Here is a 20,231-nt window from a genome sequence, read left to right on the forward strand (position 1 = left end):
TTTCTTAGCTAATGACTCCAAGAACGTTACTGCTCAATGCTTCAGAGGGTTCCTGGGCAGGAGTGCAGAGCAATCACTGGTCTGGCAGGCCAGTGAGGGGGACACGTGGGTACAAGCTCCCGAGACGAGAGTCACTCACTGGGCCACCTGAACACCTGCCTTCTCTGACCCAGACTGTGATTTAGAACGGGCCCTAGACCCTGGTAAAGAGCAGAGGACGGCTGAACACACTCCCCAGCCTACCAGGGGCAGCCCAGCCTCTTGTGGGCAGCTGCTACTCCTGGAAGCCGCCATCTGCCTGGCCCTAGCTGTGGGGCTCCCCTGTGTAGGAAAGGCACTGGCATACTGCAAAGAGAGCAGGAAATGGGGGCTACCAGTGGGGGTCTTCGCAAGAGAGACTCCTACCACTAGGCTTCTTGTTGCATGCTTGGGCCTTGGGGTGGAGAGGAAAGACCAGGAAACTGGAAGGCAAACGGATTCTGACCGACACTCTCCCACAGCCAGTGTGCCAGTGACATTCTTGGGTTCCTTCCTTGCAAGCAATAGAAATGAAGGCCAATCAGGCAAGAGAGCTCGTGAGGGGCTCAAAGTGTGAGAGAGCCGAATACCAGGCCGTGATGGACGGACTCAATGTGAATCCTGTATTAGTTGCTTTTCTCACTACTGTGACCAGATGACCTTCAGAAATCACTTGGAGGAGGGGTTACTTCTTTGGTTCACATTTTCAGAGGCTTTATTTAGCCCATGGCCACTGGTTCCTGTATGCCCGAGTAGAAAATCATGGTGGCAGAGCCATGTGGCACAGGAAGTTCTTCAGAGAGCATTCCAATCAGGTAAAACCTCCAAAGACATGCCCCAGAGAGCTTCCCCCTCCGGCTCTGTCCCAGTTCCTAATTTTCAGAACCTTGCAAAATAACTACCAATTGGGGGTACCAATGTGTGAGGTACAGCTACCTCTTAACCCAGAGGTTGCTATGGACACCGGTTTTCAATCTGTATTCAGTGACATTTTCTGGTAGCTTAAACTGCACTGAAGCCATAATATTTGTGCACTCCAGAGTGTCTCCTGTCTGCAAAGCTTTTGTCGCTGTCCCCTGAGCTGCTGTCCCAGGCAGTGATCAGATGACCAGCAGCAAGCCACAGGCTCTGCCTGCCATCCTTCTCGTGAGTCTCAGTCCTAAGGGGCTCGTTAGAAGAGAGGCTGACCAAGTCCTGAGCTAACTGTGCTGAGGCTGAGAGTAAGCGTGTGTCATGTGGGTCGAAAGGCTGGGTGACACCAGGTGCACCCCCTTTCTCTGTCTCATCTGTAGTATCAAGTGAGTCGTTTAACCTCAAGAGCCAGGGTATTTAGAGAAAGCTCCGTAAACGAGGGCTCTATGAATGTGAGTCACCGCTTCCCTTGCCAGCTTGGCCATGCCTTGTCCTGTCCTTTACCTTACCAATTTTGAAACCCCTGCATGTGTTCTGACCGCTACCCTTTAGCTTGCCTTCTGAGTCAGAGTCACTCTGACTTTTGGATAGTGTCTGGGTCAAGAATGGCAAGTCAACCTTTGTGGTTGTCTGCAGCTCTGGACTGACTCATTGTGAAAGTGATGCAATTGATTAGTAATGTCTGCCAAGGCTATAGGAAGAGGAGGGGAGGTTCACCTGCCACATCGGTGCCATCTCTGTCTGGGGCTTGATGATGGGCTGTCTGATGCCGGTCCCTGACCTCACTGCCACATCTCAGCCTGGCTCCAGTGGTTTCCCTCCCACAGGAGCGAAGACTAGGAAAGGAGAGTTTGCACTGGGAGCTCAATCCAAGAAGCCTAGGTTAGGCATTGCTTGCCCATGAGCTACAGTTTGATGCCTGGGTAGTAATCAGAAAGGGAAGCAATAGGGAAAAGCTGTTAAAAGAGGTCTGAGGACACCTGGCAGTGGTGGCGCACACCTTTAATCCCAGTACTCGGGAGGCAGAGACAGGTGGATCTCTGTGAGTTCGAGGCCAGCCTGGTCTAAAGAGCGAGTTCCAGGACAGCCGAAGCTACACCAAGAAACCCTGTCTTCAAAAACAAAACAAAGAGGTCTGAGGAGATGGCTTATCAGACTTATGAACTTGTGTTTCCAAGCTTGATGAGTTGAGTTTGATCTCCAGGATCCACATGGTAGGAGAAAAACTACTGGAAGTTGCCTTCTGACCTCCGTATGTGTGCCATGGCATGCATGTACCCCCCAGCAGACCTCCAGATATGCACCATGGCATGCATGTACCCTCACCAGACCTCCAGATATGTGCCATGACACGCATGTACCCTCCCACCAGACCTCCAGATATGCGCCATGACATTCATGTACCCTCCCACCAGACCTCCATATGTGCACCATGGCATGCATGTACCCCCCACCAGAACTCCATATGTGCACCATAACATGCATGTACCCTCCCACCAAATGTAATCAATTGGAAGGGGGACCACAGGATGAAGGCAGAGCCAAGGGAGAAAGATCCTTTCAGCAGTGGCTAGGTGGGATGGAGAAGTGGAGCTTACCATGTCATTTGTAGAGTGACACATACACACGTGAGTACAGATGTCTACACACACAGCACACACGAGATGAGTGGGGAATCAGAGGATGATCTCAGGTGTCCATCTTTGCTTTCCATCTTGTGTGAGGCAGGGTCTCTTTGTTGCTCACTGCTGCCATTGTCTGGCTAGCTGGTGCAAGCTTCTGGGACATCAGGATTCCTGTGTCCACCTTCCATCCTGCTGCAGGAGCTGTGGGATTACCTACACAGGGTCCTGGGGTCAGCACTGTAGACCTTCAGACTGACAACCTGGTAATCCTCTCTGGTAGTGCATGCTGGGCCTCCTCTGTTTCTCATGTTCAATGTTTGAGTTTTTGGGCTGCTCAGGACTAGACTGTTCATCTAGACAAGGGTATTTGTTTTTTTTTGTTTTTTTTGTTTTTAAATATTTATTTATTTATGTAGACAACATTCCTTCCATGTATGCCTGCAGGCCAGAAGAGGGCACCAGATCTCATTACAGATGGCTGTGAGCCACCATGTGGTTGCTGGGAATTGAACTCAGGACCTCAGGAAGAGCAGTCAGTGTTCTTAACCTCTGAGCCATCTCTCCAGCCCTAGACAAGGGTATTTGAAGTTCTGTTGTAACCATGTACCAGAGCAAGGTAAGAGACACCAGAGGAGCCAGAAGCTTGAGAACACTCTAATGTAATTTGTTGACAATGGGAAATAAAGTCTGTATGATAAAGAAGCCATGGAGGGAGAATTCTAGATAAGTTTTGTGCTTATAACTATTGATCACAGCTAAGAAAAATGGCTCAAAAGTGTTTTAATAATAAATACACTTAGCCAGGCGGTGGTGGCGCGTGCCTTTAATCCCAGCACTCGGGTGCAGAGGCAGGCAGATCTCTGTGAGTTCAAGGTCAACCTGGTCTATAAGAGCTAGTTCCAGGATAGGCTCCAAAACTATAGAGAAACCCTGTCTTGAAAAACCAAAAAATTAATAATAATAATAATAAAAAAATACACTAGATTATATACTTGACCCAAAAGAAAGGTGGCCTCTTCATGAGTCATTAAATGATTACACTATCTTGCAAATAGAACTTCATAGTCAAATATCAGGAGAATGGCATGTTCAATCGTTCACATGTTTACACAATCAAGATACACATATATATTATTATATATAATACATATAAAATAATATATAAAAAGGAAAAAGGCACACTAACTCCCTACTTAAAGCAGTATAATCTGTGCCTGAATCCAAAATGTCAGAAAAAATTCAAAATTTTTTATTAAGTGTAAAGTGCTTTTTCTATATATTGCATATGTATTTGCATGTATGAATGTACATCACATGTGTACCTGGTGTTGGTAAGAGGCCAGAGAGGGTATCATATCCTCTGGAATATCTGTAACTGGAGTTACATATGGTTGTGAGCCACCATGTGGATGCTAGGAATTGAACCCAGGTTCTCTGCAAGAGCAGCCAGTGCACTTAACCACTAAGCTCTATCTCTAGCCTTGAGACTTCACATTTTTAAAGTGCATCCTGATTTAGTCCTGCCGGTTACCTTATAAGAGTCCCATTCTGCCGGTTAGAAAGCCCAGATCCGAGGAGTATTCTCCTTTTGAAGATCTAGGAGCTATGAATGGAACTGCCTGGGACATTCGCTCCACTGCCTAATCCTCACACTCCGTGGAATGTTATGCTGGGGAAAGTAGATGTTTCACTGTCCATGTCCTAAATTGCCTTCTTTTGCATTCTACTGGCAAGCTCATCAGAATTACTTTTTATCTGTGGATCAACAGATTCACAATTAAAAAGAAACAAATGGCCAGGCAGAGGTGGCTCACATCTTTAATCCCAGCACTTGGGATGATCTCTGAGTTCGAGGCCAGCCTGGTCTACAAAGTGAGTTCCAGGACAGTCAGGGCTACACAGGGAAACTATCTCAAAAAACAAACAAACAAACAAACAAAAAACCTAAAATAACAACAACAACAAAACAACAAAAAGCAGTCCGGCACTGGTAGCATACACCTTTAATCCCAGCACCCAGGAGACAGAGGCAAGCAGATCTCTGAGTTCGAGGCCAGTCTGGCCGACAGAGTGAGTTCCAGGACAGCCAGTGATACACAGGGAAACCATGCCTCAAAACAACCAAACAAACAAACATTATAGAGCAGATGTCACCAAGTATTTAAAAACTTGTCCACAGTCTTTGAGGACATATTGTTCTACTTTTTTACCACATCTCTGTTTAAGGCTAGCCTGGACCTTGTCTCAGAAAAGTGAAAATGAAATCAGACTATCGGGTCAGTGATCCACTCCCAGAACTCACTGTAGAACAAGAAGGCAGGAGTTGCTTAGTCATTCCATTTACTGCTCGCAGGTCTTGAAGGAGACCATGCTCTTGGCAGACTGCTGTCTGCACCTGTGGGGTTCAAACGATGAACAGAATACTATATAGAAAAACAAATATGTCAATCATATCATATGAAACCTACTATGTAGCCAAGGATGAGCTTGAACTTGTGCTCCCCCTGCCTGCAGCTCCAGAGTGCTGCTATAACAGATGTACAGTCCACGCCTGCTAGGCAAACATGACCACTGAGCCACATCTCCAGCCTTACTGGCCTATTTTCATTGTGTGTGCGTGCATGTGCGAGACTAGGGATCAACTTCAGGTGTTTTTCCTTAGGAGACACACACCTGTGGGTTTTTGTTGCTTCTGTTTTGAGAGAAAGTCTTTCTTTCAGCTGGGACTTGGGACACATCTGTTAGGCTAGCTGGCCAGCGTACCCTAGAGTCTCTGCCCCGGCTCTGGGATATACGTGTGAACCACCAAACCCAGCTTCTCACAGGGGTTAGAGACAAAACCCGGGTCCTTTTGCAGAAAACACTTTACTGAGTAAACCATCTCCCAGCCTCATCTTGTCTTAAATACAGATGTTTAGTAGTATTTGTTGTGATGTTTTTTTAACTTCTAAACTTCCTGTTCACCCCTCTCCAAAATGCTGGAATTCCAGACAGGTACCACCATGCACAGCACCTTTGCCAAAGCTTACCAGCTTCCTGGTACAGGAAGGACACTGGGCAAAGAGTGTGGCTTCCCTGATTTGTAACAAGAAAGCTTGCTGAAGAGTAGAGACTTTAGATATCACACACACAAACACACACACCACTACATTTTTCAGTAAGTACAGTTTTGAGTAGAGTTGCATCCAAGAACTGGGGCCAAGAAGAAATCCCGGTCTTCCTTATGGGAGGTCTAGCCTTCATGTTGAGGAAGCGACTAACATCTGGAGTGGACCAGGCAGCCCATACTTGCAAAGATCAAAAGAAAACCAAGGAGACAAAGGGAATTGGGAGTCCAACTGAGGGAGAAAAAAGGAAGGGAGAGAGAAGCCGCCTCCTCCAGGGGCAGAGGAATGAAGGTGGGTGAGGGACTTTTCATTGATGGCTACCTAACACCATGATAGTTACCTAGGTCCCTCCACACTGGTCCTCCTCATGTCACAAGTACCATCTTCCCAAAGGTGTCATCAGTCAGATGAGACATACAAACCAGCAAGGGCTCCAAGACAGGTCAGGGGCTCCAGTGGTTTACAGAGGTCACCGTGCGTGGGGGGAAGACAACAGGGCATGGAGCCTTCTACTCAGCCATTTGTCTGTTTGAGCTCAGGTCAGTAAGGAATTTGTAGCTGCTGGGAAGACAAAGGCTCACTGATGGGAAAACTTCCTGAGTTTTGTTTCCCTGTGTATTCTTGGCCCTGAAACTTGATGTAGTTTAGAACTGAAGCTGTAAGCTGTGTTTTCCCCAAGGATGGCTTTATCAAACTGTGTTAGAGACCTTTGAAAGGAAATGATGCCTATCTTTGTTTTTTGAGACAGGTTTCTCTGTGTAGCTCTGTAGACCAGGCTGGTCTCAAACTCAGAGAGACCCATCTGCCTCCTGAGGCTAGATGCCTTCCTGCCTGACCTGCCTGACTTGATGCCTGGCTTAGAGATAAGCTTACACACATTTAATACTTCTGAAATTCCCCAATTAAGCAAATTAAATTTGTAACTTTCAAGGTACAAAAAACTTTTTTTTTTTACCCAGCACTCGAGAGGAAGAGGCAGATCACTGAGTTCAAGGTCAGCCTACTCTACAAATAGAGTTCTATTACACAGAGACCCTGTCTAGAAGAAAAACATTTTAAAAAATTTATTAGATGTATTTATCACTTTTTTGCCTGCATGTATGTATATGCATCACATGTGTGCATGGTGTCTACAGAGATCAGAAGGCAGAACAGATCCCCTGGAACTGGAGTTGTTGTGATGGTTATGAGGCACCACGTGAGTGCTGGGAACTGAACCCAGGTCTTCTGCAAGAGCAGCACATGCTTTTAACTGCTGAGCCATCTCTCCAGCCACCGCAATGTGGGTTTTTGTTGTTGCTTTGTTTTGAAGAAAGGGTCTGGAATTGATTATGGAGCCCAGACTGACTAGATTGCTTTCTATGTGATAAAGACTATGACCAAAGCAAGAGGGGGAGGAGAGGGTTTACTGGCTTATTCATCTTGACCAATAGCCCATCAAGAGGGAATCTTGAGGCAGGAACTGAAAGAGGAGCATGAAGGCAGAAACTGAAGGAAAGGCCATGGCGGGGGACGCTTACTGGCTGGTTCTCCACGATTCCCTAAGCTTGTTTTTCTATATAACCCAAGACCTCCTGCCCAGGGTGGCACCACCAACAGTGGGCTGTGCCCTCCCACATCAATCATTAATCAAGAAATGTCTCACAGCCTTGCCTTCAGGCAATCTGACAAAATGCTGAAGCATAAGTTTTGAGTTTATGTATTTTATATAAAAATAGGATATCAGAAGGCTAAAAGGAAAAACCTTAACCAGGTCAACTTAACAGTGCTTAGTAGTGGGGCTGGCAAGACAGCTCAGCAGTTAAAACACTTGCTGGTCTTGCCAAGAGGACCTGGGCCGTTTACATGGCCGTTTACAACTGTAACTCCAGTTCCAGGGGACCTGACGCCCTCCTCTGGTCCCCTGGCACATGTGCTACACATACATGCATAAATGGAGGCAAGATGCTTCAACACATAAAATGAAACTGTGAAAACCCCAAATATCCTGTTGTCTAACTGTGCAAACAGTTCTCAAATTGGGCTGTCCTCAGAACCAGAACAAAGTCTAGTTACTCTAATTGAGCAACTTAGCCAAGCTATCTCAAAATAAACATGCGGCTCAATGTCAGTGTTTGTCTATCAAGACTGAAGCCCTGGGCTCAATGTCCGGAACCACACACAAATTCTTCCAGGGCTGAGAATATAGCTCAATGGTAGACTGCTTAGTAGGTGTGAGGCCAATGCCAAATGTTTTAGTTAGGGGGAGATTTGATTGCTGCGCTAAAATATGGGACTATGAACAACTGGGATAGAGAGGCTTTATTTCGTCTTACAACTCGCAGGTCACACTGAGGGAAGCCAGGAACTCAAACAGGGCAGGGACCTGCCTCATATAGCGGTCATAGATGGTGCTGCTTACTGGCTTGCTTTGTTAGAGAACTCAGGACCACCTGCTGTGAGCTGCTCCCTCTCACATCAATCACAAGAAAATACATGACAGGCTTACCCACAAGCCAATCATAGGAGCATTTTCTCAACTGGAGTTCCCTCTTCTAAAATGACCCTTGGCCATTTAGCTTAGTGCCATAAAACTCACCAGTAAACTGATCTCTAGAACCAACTCCCAGATGTTTCACTGTCCCTTTAGTCAAATGAGATTATTTTTCAGGAACTCATGATCTTAAGTGAAATTTTACGGCAATTTTTGACAGCTTGCTTCTCCCAAATCAAATCCTAAAACTGCCCCAGATTTCCCACAGGACCCTGTATCACTTTCTCTTTTTACCTCGGAGAGTCTGAGTGCTAGAAAGAATTCATTCCATCAGACATTACTAATGAGTTGCCAGAAGCCCTATCATGACCATCGGAAGAGACATTCTGAGTAAAGTGCTAATGACATAGACCGTTCAGCAACTATGTACTTTGAGTCTTCATTCCATCAGAGCCATCAGTAGCACTGGTGGCTTCTTCTATTAGTTCTACTTACCAGAGACATGGACTGCTCTGCCTGTTAAACAAAAGCAGTATAGTGTTACTGGCTAATATCTGTTAGTTTTAAATGTTTGCTCAGTTGAACTTTTTTTGGTGGGGGGTTATGGGGGAGGACTCAATTTGCATGCTAGGCCCTGGCTGGACTTTCAGCACCATAAACAAGCTATGCCATATAATGTAACACCTCAGAGCACACATCAAAAAGGCTGGATAGGGAGATACACTCAAAGACACTATAGGCCAATCAACTGCATTCTAAAAAAAAAATGTTCAAGAAACCCACAATGGCAGGAAAAAAGAAAACAAATACAACAGAAAACAGGAACTAAAAGGGCAGACTGAAGCCCTAACATATCTATAATTATATGTAATGGAAACAGTCTAAAGCTACCAATTGAAAGATTGTCAGAGGGAAAATCACATGCTAAACGCAGTCAGTCCGCTAGACGTTCACATTTCATATAATCATACAGGTGAGTTTAAAACAAAGAATGGAAAAAAGAATACAAACGCTAATCAAAAGAAAGCCAAGGGACTGAGTGCACCCCAGTGTGTACAGGCCCTGGGGGTGGGGGTGGGAAGAGACAGAAGTCAGAGAAAGATTAAGACAGACTTCAGACAGGGATAGGGACATTACACAGTGATAAACAGGTCAACCCACGAAAGACAAAGGATTCCTAAATGCATTTGTACCAAAGAACAGAACTGAAAAACAGATTACAGTTGGAGATTTCGACACTATCCTGACAAAACATGGCAGAATACCACCAAAGATATTTAAGAAGGTGTCTGCGAGCAGAATTTTACTGACATCTTGTAGAATCTAACAGCATCAGAATACACATTCCTTAAGTGTCAGAGCACTGGACAAAGTGGACCACATCCCAAGACTCAATAAATAAAAGACCCCATGAGCCATCACCGGCATGTCGTTAGACTGACGATATAAAAGGCACAAACAGTAGTGAGGATAAGACAGCAGCTCTCTCATACACCGCTGCTGGGAATACACACTGGCTGGTCTAGAGAAGCTAAGACAGGCTCTTATAAGAACTAAAACTTTACCACAGGACCCAGTAATCACACTTCTGGACATTTACCCCCAAGTGACAACAAATGTCCACATAAAAGCTTGCATACAACCACTTGGTGCAGATGCAGAAGCAAAATAATGGAGGGAACGTTGTATTTTGGAACATGCAAATAACTATGTTGCCGCTGTAGCTCTGAGGCCCTCTGTCTTCAGAAGTGGACCTGTAACAGATGTGGCTCACGAAAGTGTAAATGGGGTGTGAAAACCAAGAGACAGCACACTGGGACTGGACAAATAAGACATCCAAAAAATTACCTAATGCATATTCAAACATGACTTCTGAGAAGGAACAGCAGATAAAACCAAGGGACAGCTGCTGCAGCATCCAGTTAATCTTAAAAAATTCAATGACCGAACTTAAGCTACATGCTCTGGTTTCAAAAACAAAAGGAAACAAGGATCCCTCAACAGGCTAATGCTTAAGCTGTGGCATACCCACATGATGACTACTACTTAGCAATAAGAGGAATGAACTATATTAAACCCACACACAACTTGGATAGACATCAAAGGGATTAAACCAAGGGGAAAAAAAGAGACACCTCAAAGGTCATGTACTGTACGGCTCTATTTATATATTATTCCATTTACAGAGCTGTAGAAGGGATCAGTGGTTGCTATGGGCTAAAATGGGCAGTGACATTAAGGGGTAGGACAAGGGGCTGGAGAGATGGCTCAGCGGTCAAGAGCATTGCCTGCTCTTCCAAAGGTCCTGAGTTCAATTCCCAGCAACCACATGGTGGCTCACAACCATCTGTAATGAGATCTGGAGCCCTCTTCTGGCCTGCAGGCATATACACAGACAGAACATTGTATACATAATAAATATAAAAAAGGGGTAGGACAAGAACCCTGTGCAGAGGGAACTTATGCCTTGACTGTGGCTGCAAGAATACAGTGACAGAGAACCACACACATAATGAACCAAAATTTGCTCATTAAAAAGGAAAACTGTATGTGCGTTGTATGCCACGGCACAATAGTGGAGGTCAGAGGACAGCTTTGGGGAGCTGGTTCTTCCCTTCTACTTTGTTGAGGCAGGGTCTCCTGTTTCTGCAGCTGCACTGTGAACTCCAGGCTAGGTGGCCCACAAACTTCCAGGGAACTGTTTCCGCTTTCTACCTTCCTGTAGGAGTGCTGAGATTACAGATGCATGCAACCAATCCAGCTTTTTATGTGGGTTTCAGGGAAGCAGGCTTGGGTCATCAGGCTAAGAACTAGCACTTTTACCCTCTGAGTCAATCTCCCCAGTCCTTAATTTCCTCATTTTGGTATACAAGTCAGGTTCAATACAAGCAGTGGAGGGAACGTTGGTGAGGCCACATGGGCCCTATCAGTCTTAAAGCATACACACAGCAAAACAGACAATTGTCCATGTTTCTCAATTCTTTTAGAAAGACAGTGATATGAACTGCATGACTTACTGGATTATGGAGTGAGTGGGATAAGAATCAGCCCCTGAGTAGGCTCAGGTCAATTGGGCTGTTTGGAATTAGAACTGAGAGATAGGAATCCACTAAGCAGTCTGTGCTGGGCAGGGCTATGACAACAAAAAAAATTAATCCGGGGGAATGGAGAGATGACCCAGCAGATAAGAGCATATACAAATTGATCTTGCAGAAGACCCACATGGTGTCTGTAATACCAGTTCTAGGGATTCCAACAGACACATATATATACATATATGTATGCAGACAAAACATTCATACACACAAAGTAAAACAGTTAAAAGATAAAATTAAAAGCAACCAAATCCATTTTGAGCAGTTTGATGGCGCACACCTTTAATCCCAGCACTCAGAGGCAGAGATAGGCAGATCTCTGTGAGTTTTGAGGCCAGCCTGGTCTACAAGAGCTAGTTCCAGAACAGCCAGGGCTGTTACACAGAGAAACCCTGTTTCAAAAAAAAAAAAAAAAAAAAAACCCAACCAACCAAAAAAACCAACCAAATCCTGAAAACAAAACCACAAGGTAAGCACCAAGGCGCCCAGTCTGTAAGATGTTTTCTAAAGTCAGACTCAGGGTCATGCCTATAATCTCGGTACTCATGAGACTGAGGCAGGAAGATTGCTTGGAGCTCAACACTGGCCTGGGCTAGAGTAAGAACCAGTCTCAAAACAAGGAGCTGGGAGGTGAAGAATGCCCACTGGAGGTAGTTTTGAGTCTCTATTCCTTTCAACTACCAGAAAAGGAGAGGAAAAGCAACAAAGACTCGTTTCGTCTTAACTGTATCAGAGCCTCAACTTTCATCTGATGCAGCAGCAGATTTAGTGATCCTAAGAGGTAAAAGTGAGGGGGAAAATATCATCAGCTTTGCTAAAGATAGTTTAATGTGTGTCAAAGGTTCCAATCAGTCTACTAGAGCTCACCACAGGGGTACCAATGCCAAGGCAGGCCTGAGAGTCACTATACAGCTGAACTGGCCTTTCATTCCCGATTCTTCTGCCCTTTAAATGCTGTCACACTCAGCTGAGGAAGAAGTGTGTGTGGTCTGTTCTGGGTTCTGAGAAGAAGACTAGAAGGATCTAAAGATAAAAGGGGTGGAGGAGGTCCCCCTTGCTACAGATACACAAGCTGAAGGGTAGAATCCACTTATCTACCTTTAAGTCCTTATTTCAGGGTCAAAGGGCACTTAGGATGCCAATTGTCTGCTAGGACCAACAGTGAGGGACTCTGTGTGTAGACTGAGGTCTAGTGAGTGCTCCGCTAAAGCAAAATGATGGGAAAACTGAAAAGGACACATTCTCCTTACTTCCTAGGCTGCTTTCCATTTCAGAACCCAGGACAGGCATCAGTTCACACATCTTCCTCATCTATAAAGGGAATGACAGCTGGGTGTGGCAGTAGATGCCTGTAATCCCAGCATTCAGGAGGCACAAGCAGAAGAATGGTGAGTTAAAGGCCAGTTCAGCTACAGTGAATATGAGGCCTGTGTAAACTACATGAAACCTGTTTTTGTTTTGATGTTTTGTTTGTTTTTTTGAGACAGGGTTTCTCTGTGTAACAGTACTACATCTGTAGACCAGGCTGGCATCAAACTCAGGAGATTCGCCTGCCTCTGCCTCCCATGTGCTGGGAAAAAGGTATGCACCACCACCGCCCAGCTGTTTTGATGTTTCTTAAGAATTACAGTGCCTGGGCCTCAGCATCTGACAGCACCAAGATAACCTCAAGTACCATCTCTCTCTCTAGTCAGTCTCCACTACACAGGCAATTTCCAAAGCATGCAAAATCAAATGAAAACAAGGTAAAGCAACGCAAAGTTGGTTGTTTTGTTTTTTTATTCTTTTTGCTAATGTAAGATCAGAATCATCACGATGGCTCACTTCTTTGAATTCATCCACCCTCAAATTATTATAGTGATACAACCAAAGGTGGACAAGTCTCTATCCCTGTGACCTCTTCTGAAAGCCACAGACATCTTCCACGGGGCATTTACAATACATCTCTTGCCCAAGAATTTAAAGCCTTCCTGATCCTTCTACATACTCCATAAGAGTATTACCTTCTGAGGCTACGCCCTCAAGTCTGCCACAAGATGGGTAAGGTCAAGTGTCTTTCCACATTCCAAGTAGTGTGGTTTGAATGGGATCTGAGGAATGTGATCTACAGACTCCAGCCACTTCCTTGTCGGTCAGTCCCTCAAGGTGAAGGTCAGTGTGTTGTAGCTCCCCTTCCTCAGTTTTGCAGTTCTTCAAGGTATATAGGCCATGCCTCAGAAGTCACCCATGGGATGTACATAGATTCACCACCAAAGCAGGATACAAGTTTTCTTTGGTTCCAGAACACAGGGGCAGCATCTTTCAGGAACAGCCCCTCCAGTGTTGTTCAAGCTGTTCTCCTAAGTCACAAAGGGCTGCTCAGGGCTCCCTGCCAACCTAAATGATTTCTCAAAGCTTCACAGAGCCCCACAGTCTTATCCTCTCTTTTTTGGTGGTTATATGCTCTGAACTACGAAGCTAATAAAGCCCCAGCACTGGAGGCTTCTTCCAGATTTCATACCTTCTCAAATTCACTCAACGCCTTCTGAATTTCAGAATACAGCCCCGCTCTGTGAAGCACTGCGAGTGCAGCTCCACAGCCAAGGCGAGGGTGTGGAGTTTGGAGACCACTCTCTACTCCTATCATATGTCTGACCTGAATTGCCTGAGGCTCCTCAACACTACATGTTCCACTCAGATTACAGGGGAGGCCCTGTGAACAAAATCACATTTGAGTTGCTTTATTCTCACTTGACAGAAACTTTCTAAGTATGAAATGGAAAGGAGTCTGCTCTGGAACAGAAACTCAGAGTCAAGGTCCAAGTTACATCTATACAGTGTCATTGGAAACGAAAGACTCAGCTCTATCTTTAGTGCCCACATCAGCAGAGACCATGACCTGCAAGGCTCAGGCACAGAGCCTCACACAGTAGTCACCACAACCTACTTCTCAGCAGAAAGTCCAAGTTCTAAGGAAAGGAAACAAAACTCTTCACTGTCCTACCTCCCCAAGCCTCCTACAACAGCAGTGACAGCAGGGTAGCTGGTCAACTTGCTCCATCCCCAGGCACCAGAGAGGATTCTCAGGGATTCAGGTTTTCCCTTTTACTTGCTAATCTTCAAGTGTCCTCAAGTGTCAGGCAGAGTCCCAAGTCCAAACTGTCAGCAGCATAGGGTTTGTGGGTGTCTTGCCAATCATTTCCTCTGGCTGCTCCATCCCTCACTTTCTGTCTTTGGAGCTACAGGCTTTCTGGTACAGGAAGTACATAAAGCATAGTGAAGAAGAGAAAGGGGCCTGGTAACCACCGTTCCTCACTTCCCCAGCAGCTAAAGGACTCAAAGCTGACAGCCCAGTTCTCCCTGCCTTCACATGAAACTGCAGTGAGCAGTTCTATACTGACACTGGGGTCAAATTACATTAGTATTGGGGAGGAAATGCCAATAATCCATACATGGCGAGTCCTGCTGGGGATTCCAGGAACCAACCTGCTGGCCCTGGATAGCGCTCTCCTTGCTGGCACTGTTATTACCTGGCCTAATGCCTTCTCGAGACCCAGAGGCCCAACCCAAAAGACAGCTGGTAGAGAGGTGAAAACGACTGTCTTAAGGATGTCTTCAGACACTCAGATGGCTCAGCAGGACCACACTGTTCACCTTGAGGCAGCGGTCACCAACCTGGTAAGGACATATCGCTGGCGTAGTCAGGGTGCTGGAGGCAGGCGCTGTGAGGCAGAAGGGTGAAAAGGGGTTACCACTCCTCTGATCCAATCATCTCACTCCTAAAGCTCAATCCAATGTAATGATCAATAGGAAAGAAAACACACAAGACAAGGACCCTCTGGTGTCATGTACTTAATAGAATGTGCATTCTGGAGTCATGCTCATCTGGCCACTCCTTAGGGCAAGGGGCTCACTAGCTCACAGGCTCTGAGCTTCTTTTTCCTCACCTGTGGACAAAGATGGCAGCACCTGCTTCCCAGGATTGTTACGAGGATTAAGGGAGATAACTGCACAAACCATCAATAGTATAATCCATGCTCAACTCACAATCATCAGCTCTTAGTAGCATTCATCACACCCAAGGAAGGAGAGGAATGCAGAGAAACAGGTGAGTGACTAGACAGAATTAAAGGGTACCAGACTGCTGAAGCTTTCAGTCTGGGAAGAGGGAGGCCAGGTGGAAGGACGGCATCTTTTCAACAAGCCTACCACGTTTCTATACTTCACACTATCAAAAACACCACAAAAATCAGGACCACAGAGAAGGTGAAGAACATGTAAGGGGGAGGATGAAGAAGGGCCTGATAAACTCAGAAAATCCACTTTCTACTTGCTTACACAGACCCAAAACAGGGTTGCACACAGGAGTTGACTGTCCTGATTTTAAAGAAGCAGGGACTCCATGAAGGACTGACATGATCTCTTATAAAACTGGACAGTAACAGTACACACACACACACGAGGTGGAAGCAAGCAAACACACACACACGCAAACAAACACACACACACACACCCCTACCTATAGGCTAACAATAAATGGAGTTAAAAATCTCAAGTGAAATAGAAGCTAATCAAAAGGGCATGCTACTCCTCTTAAAATAGTAGGCTCTTCTTTTCTCAGCGTGTTCTCCTTTAATAGGGTCTTATTTCCTATTTCCTTTGTATATAATAAAACTAACAAGAGGATGTAGGAAACAGTAAGAAGGTGACATGGTGGCACAGGTCTTCTAAACTGGCACTTGGAAGACACTGCACATCTGACATCTGTCTAAACAACATAGGAGACCCCATCACAAACAAAACAGGACAAAACTGAAGAAAAATAAGATGAGATAGTTGCTGCATGCAATCCTAGCATCTGAGAGGTTAAGCCAAGAAGATCAAAGTTTAAAGCCACCCTGCAATAGACCCTCTCTCCAAGAAATACACCAGACAACAACAACCAAAAGAACAAATAGGACATACTGAATAAACCACTGACACTGGAATTGAGACAGTTGAATATTAGGAAAGCTATTTTTAAAAAATATTTATTTATTATGTATACAATATTCTGTCTGTGTGTCTGCCTGCAGGCCAGAAGAGGACATCAGATCTCATTTCAGATGGTCATGAGCCACCATGTGGTTGCTGGGAATTGAACTTGGGTCGTCTAGGAGAACAGCCAGTTCTCTTAACCGCTGAGCCATCTCTCCAGTCCCCTTCAAATGCATTTTTAAGGATAAACAGACTTACCCTTTCCTTTAATGGGTATGAAAAAAAAAATTACAGCTGAGCAGGTGGTGTATGCCTGTGGTAACAGTATTTGCAAGGCTGAGGATAAGGATTGAGAGTCTTCCTACACAGTAAAACCCTGCCTCAAAAACAAATGAAAGCTGGGCAGTGGTGGCACACACCTTTAACCCAGCACTCAAGAGGTAGAGGCAGCCAGATCTGTGAGTTCGAGGCCAGCCTGGTCTATAGAGTAAGTTCCAGGACAGTCAAAGTTACAGAGAAACCTTGTCTCGAAAAACAAATGAACAAAACAAACAAATACAGAAATGAAGAGGGACAAATAAAAGGGACCCTATGCTGCCCTTACATAGGCAAATCAAACAAAAATGGCTGGGTGTAATTCTAGCAAATATGGATGATCTCAGCCTGGTCTACAGTATCAAGTTACAGGTCAGCTAGAGCTATACAGTGAGACCCTAACTCAGAGAAATCTAGAAAATTTTCTGTCAAGCTATCTATAAGAACAGCAACATGAGAAATTTAAACATTTTCTAAATTACATTATTCCTGTAATGTTCCAATAATTTAAAGTAAGCATAATTATTTTGTAATTGAAAAAAAAAGATTAAAAACACTAAGCCAATAGCCAGGCAGTGGAGGTACAGCCCTTTAATTCCAGCATTTGGGAGGCAAAAGAAAGCAGATCTCTGAGTTCAAGACCAGCCTGAGAGTTCCAGAACACCCAGGGCTAAACAGAGAAACCTGTCTCAAAAAGAAAAAAACAAAACAAACAAAATAAACAAAAAAAATTCCAATAGGCCACGGGCAGTTCAGTGGGTAAAGGATCTTGCCACTACGTCTGATAACCTGTTTGGTCCCCAGAATCCACATGGTAGTACCCACATGGTCCATGTAGGAGATAGATAGTCCTCTGATCTCTAAAACATGCACCATGGCATGAGCACACACACACAAATAATGCTTAAAAAAAAAAAAAAAAAAGGAAGAAAGAAAAGCACTTTCAAACCCTGTCAAAAAGAGGTAACTAGATGTCCATGTATGTCAGGCTCTGGTCTCTGCATAGTACTTCCTGTTAAAAGTAAATAGACAGAAGGGCTTAGAGAATGGCTTGGGAACTGTATGGTACCTGCAGTAGTACTGTGCTGCTTTGAAATAAAATGGTCCCCATAGGGAGTGGCACTATTAGGAGGTGTGGCCTTGTTGGAATAAGTGTGTCACTGTGGTGGGCTTTTTAGTCTCCTATGCTCAAGCTATGCCTAGTGTGGCACATAGTTTCTCCTGCTGCCTGTAGATCAAGATGTAGAACTTTCAGCTCCTTCAGCACCATGTCTACATGCATGATGCCAGGTCCCCACCATAACAATAACGATGAAACCACTGAAACTGTAAGTCAGCCCCAATTAAATGTTTTCCTTTAAGAGTTGCCATAGTCATGCTGTCTCTTTACAGCAACAGACCTAACTAGACAAGCTCCTCTGTGCCCAGGCATGTTGGTCTGGTGGAAGGACAGAGACTGGGCTTACCTGCAGATAAGTAACCTATACAGCTCCTTGCTCAAATGCTGAAGGCCTGGTTGAACTGAGCTACTGGTGAAGAATACAATGTTAAACCAGGACTATTTTTGCTTGGACTCCTATCTTTGAATGATTCCTCAGATAACATTTTTAGATTAGGAGCATTTACTTTACTTTAAAAAGACATAATGGGGGCTGGAGAGATGGCTCAGTGGTTAAGAGCATTGACTGCTTTTCCAGAGGGCCTGGGTTCAATTCCCAGCACCCATATGACAGCTCACAACTGTGTGTAACTCCAGTTCCAGGGGTTCTGTCATCCTCACACAGACATACATGCAGGCAAAACATCAATGTGCATAAAATAATAAATAAATAAATAATTATTGGGTTTTTTTTTGTTTTTTTTTAAAAAAAGACATAATGGAAATCAACTAAGAGAAACTGATGGTACTTTCTAGGTAAATCCTAAAAAACCTACTTATATCCCCAAGACAGCAAAAAACACAATGTTTGAAAATCACTCCTATTCACAAGCTCTGGATGAGGAAACCAAGAGTGGAAGGAGAAAAGGAAGAAGAGGCAAATTTACAAAAACATTATACCCCAGCAGCAGCCATACTTGAATGTCCACAAACTCAATCCCCACAATAGCTAGTTTTATAGATAAGGAGACTCAAAGAGGTCCTGTGTTGATCAAAGTGATAAAGCTATAAGCCTGAGGGCTCAAATTTGAATCTGCTGTCAACAAATTTAGTTCAATGGCAGCTATGGTCAATCCTTTGGCTGGCTCCAAATTTACCTAGGATTAGAGTTCACTTCCTGGTCTGTGCAAGCCAACTCACCTGTGAGCTAGAGGGTAGCATCTGGGAGGTGGGCTCCTCGGATGGTACTGCTCCTGAACCTATAGGGCTTAGCGTGGTGATTCTGCTTGGCTGGCCTCGGAGTGTCAGAGTAATGGTGGTGGGGACCTTTAAGCCTAAGTAAGAGACAGACAAAGACAGGAAGACACGGGATTCATAGCCTCTTCCAGGTAACAATGTCTTCCCATATAAAACATCCTCTTGGTTTCCTTCCTGGGTGGGTAGGTCTACCCAATCAGTCAATTTGAAAGGCAGCAAGGAGGAAACTTCCTGTGTTCTCTAGACCTCTCTGGGGGCTGGCCCAACAGAACTGAATCCAAGAAATCAGGTCAGGACCATGCGGGGCTGGGTTTACACCTTCCCTATGTGAGATAGCCAGTAAAGTGCTATGGAAAAGTCCAGATCTGAAGTCCCCACTATTTTCATGAGACTTACCTGATGCTTGGTTAGAAATCTGAGCCAAGCCGGGTAGGCTGCTTGCCAACTTAGCGAGGCCCCCATTGGTCAGCAACTGGTGGATAGCAGTAGGCTTCCCACCAGGAGTGGCACCCAAGGAGGAGAGAGTGGTGGCTACAGGAATGGTGCGGACAATGGTGCTCGTGCCTGTGGTGATGGCACCCAGACTCTGCATGGGGGCTGGCAATTTCACACCGGTGGCCTATTGGATACACAAGATGATTAGAAGTTACTACCCAACAGCAACGTTAGAGCCTGGAGGGCCCACAGCTATTATTAAAAGCTAACATGCACAGTGTCTACCATATGCTAAGGTACTCTTCCAGGAATTCTGCATATTATCATCTTTAATCATCACAAATATATGAGGGAGCTAATATCTTTAGCCTATTTTATAGATAAAGAAACAAGTCAGAGAGGTCAGGAATCTCACCCAAGGCCATACAGTAAATCATAGATTATAACGTTTGGTAACTTTTTGGATGAATATTTAGAAGGTTCTTTGTCCTCAACCCACTGACCCCAGATATAATCTCCCTGACAAAATTAAGGAGTCCTAATTCCACACTGCTCAACACAACAGATGATATACCTGTGGGGCTGGCCCTGGAGAGGGACTTCCTGGGAGGCCAGAGGTCTTGCTAATATCCTGTAAGCTGAAGCTGAGGCCTTGGAGGAGGCTGCTGGCTGAAGTGGCCCCTAGGAGAGGACATGACAGGTAGCAGCAGAGGTCAGTCACTTGTACATAGCCAGAAGTGCCACACTTTCACCCTCACCAACAACTTACACTTGTCCAAAGACACTTTCCCGGCCTCAGAAAGATACCAGGAGAGTCTCCTGAGCAGACACAGTAGATACCACACAAGGAGAGGTGCATGCCAGACACTGCCCTGGATTTGCTCTGCACAATCAACTTGTTCCAAGCCAGTAGTTCTGCATTTTGAATGGCATTAGGAA

The 20,231-nt window shown here is 45.0% G+C and overlaps 1 protein-coding gene across 5 annotated transcripts in view; it reads right to left on the reverse strand.

The window, feature by feature from the left end:
* Window positions 1-12,997: 12,997 nt before the first annotated feature.
* The window catches only part of Kansl3 (KAT8 regulatory NSL complex subunit 3), a 34,270-nt gene continuing 27,036 nt past the window's right edge, over window positions 12,998-20,231 (reverse strand). For all 5 annotated transcript variants that reach the window (XM_057794631.1, XM_057794632.1, XM_057794630.1 and 2 more), the window contains 4 exons: window positions 19,867-19,973; window positions 19,254-19,476; window positions 18,801-18,934; window positions 12,998-14,931 (listed from right to left, as the gene is read on the reverse strand). In XM_057794631.1, the coding sequence (XP_057650614.1) occupies window positions 14,911-14,931; window positions 18,801-18,934; window positions 19,254-19,476; window positions 19,867-19,973 (485 nt within the window). In that variant the 3' untranslated portion in view covers window positions 12,998-14,910. The remainder of the gene's footprint in view (window positions 14,932-18,800; window positions 18,935-19,253; window positions 19,477-19,866; window positions 19,974-20,231) is intronic.

The sequence above is a fragment of the Chionomys nivalis genome, chromosome 19 (assembly GCF_950005125.1).
Source record: "Chionomys nivalis chromosome 19, mChiNiv1.1, whole genome shotgun sequence".
Lineage (NCBI taxonomy): Eukaryota > Metazoa > Chordata > Mammalia > Rodentia > Cricetidae > Chionomys > Chionomys nivalis.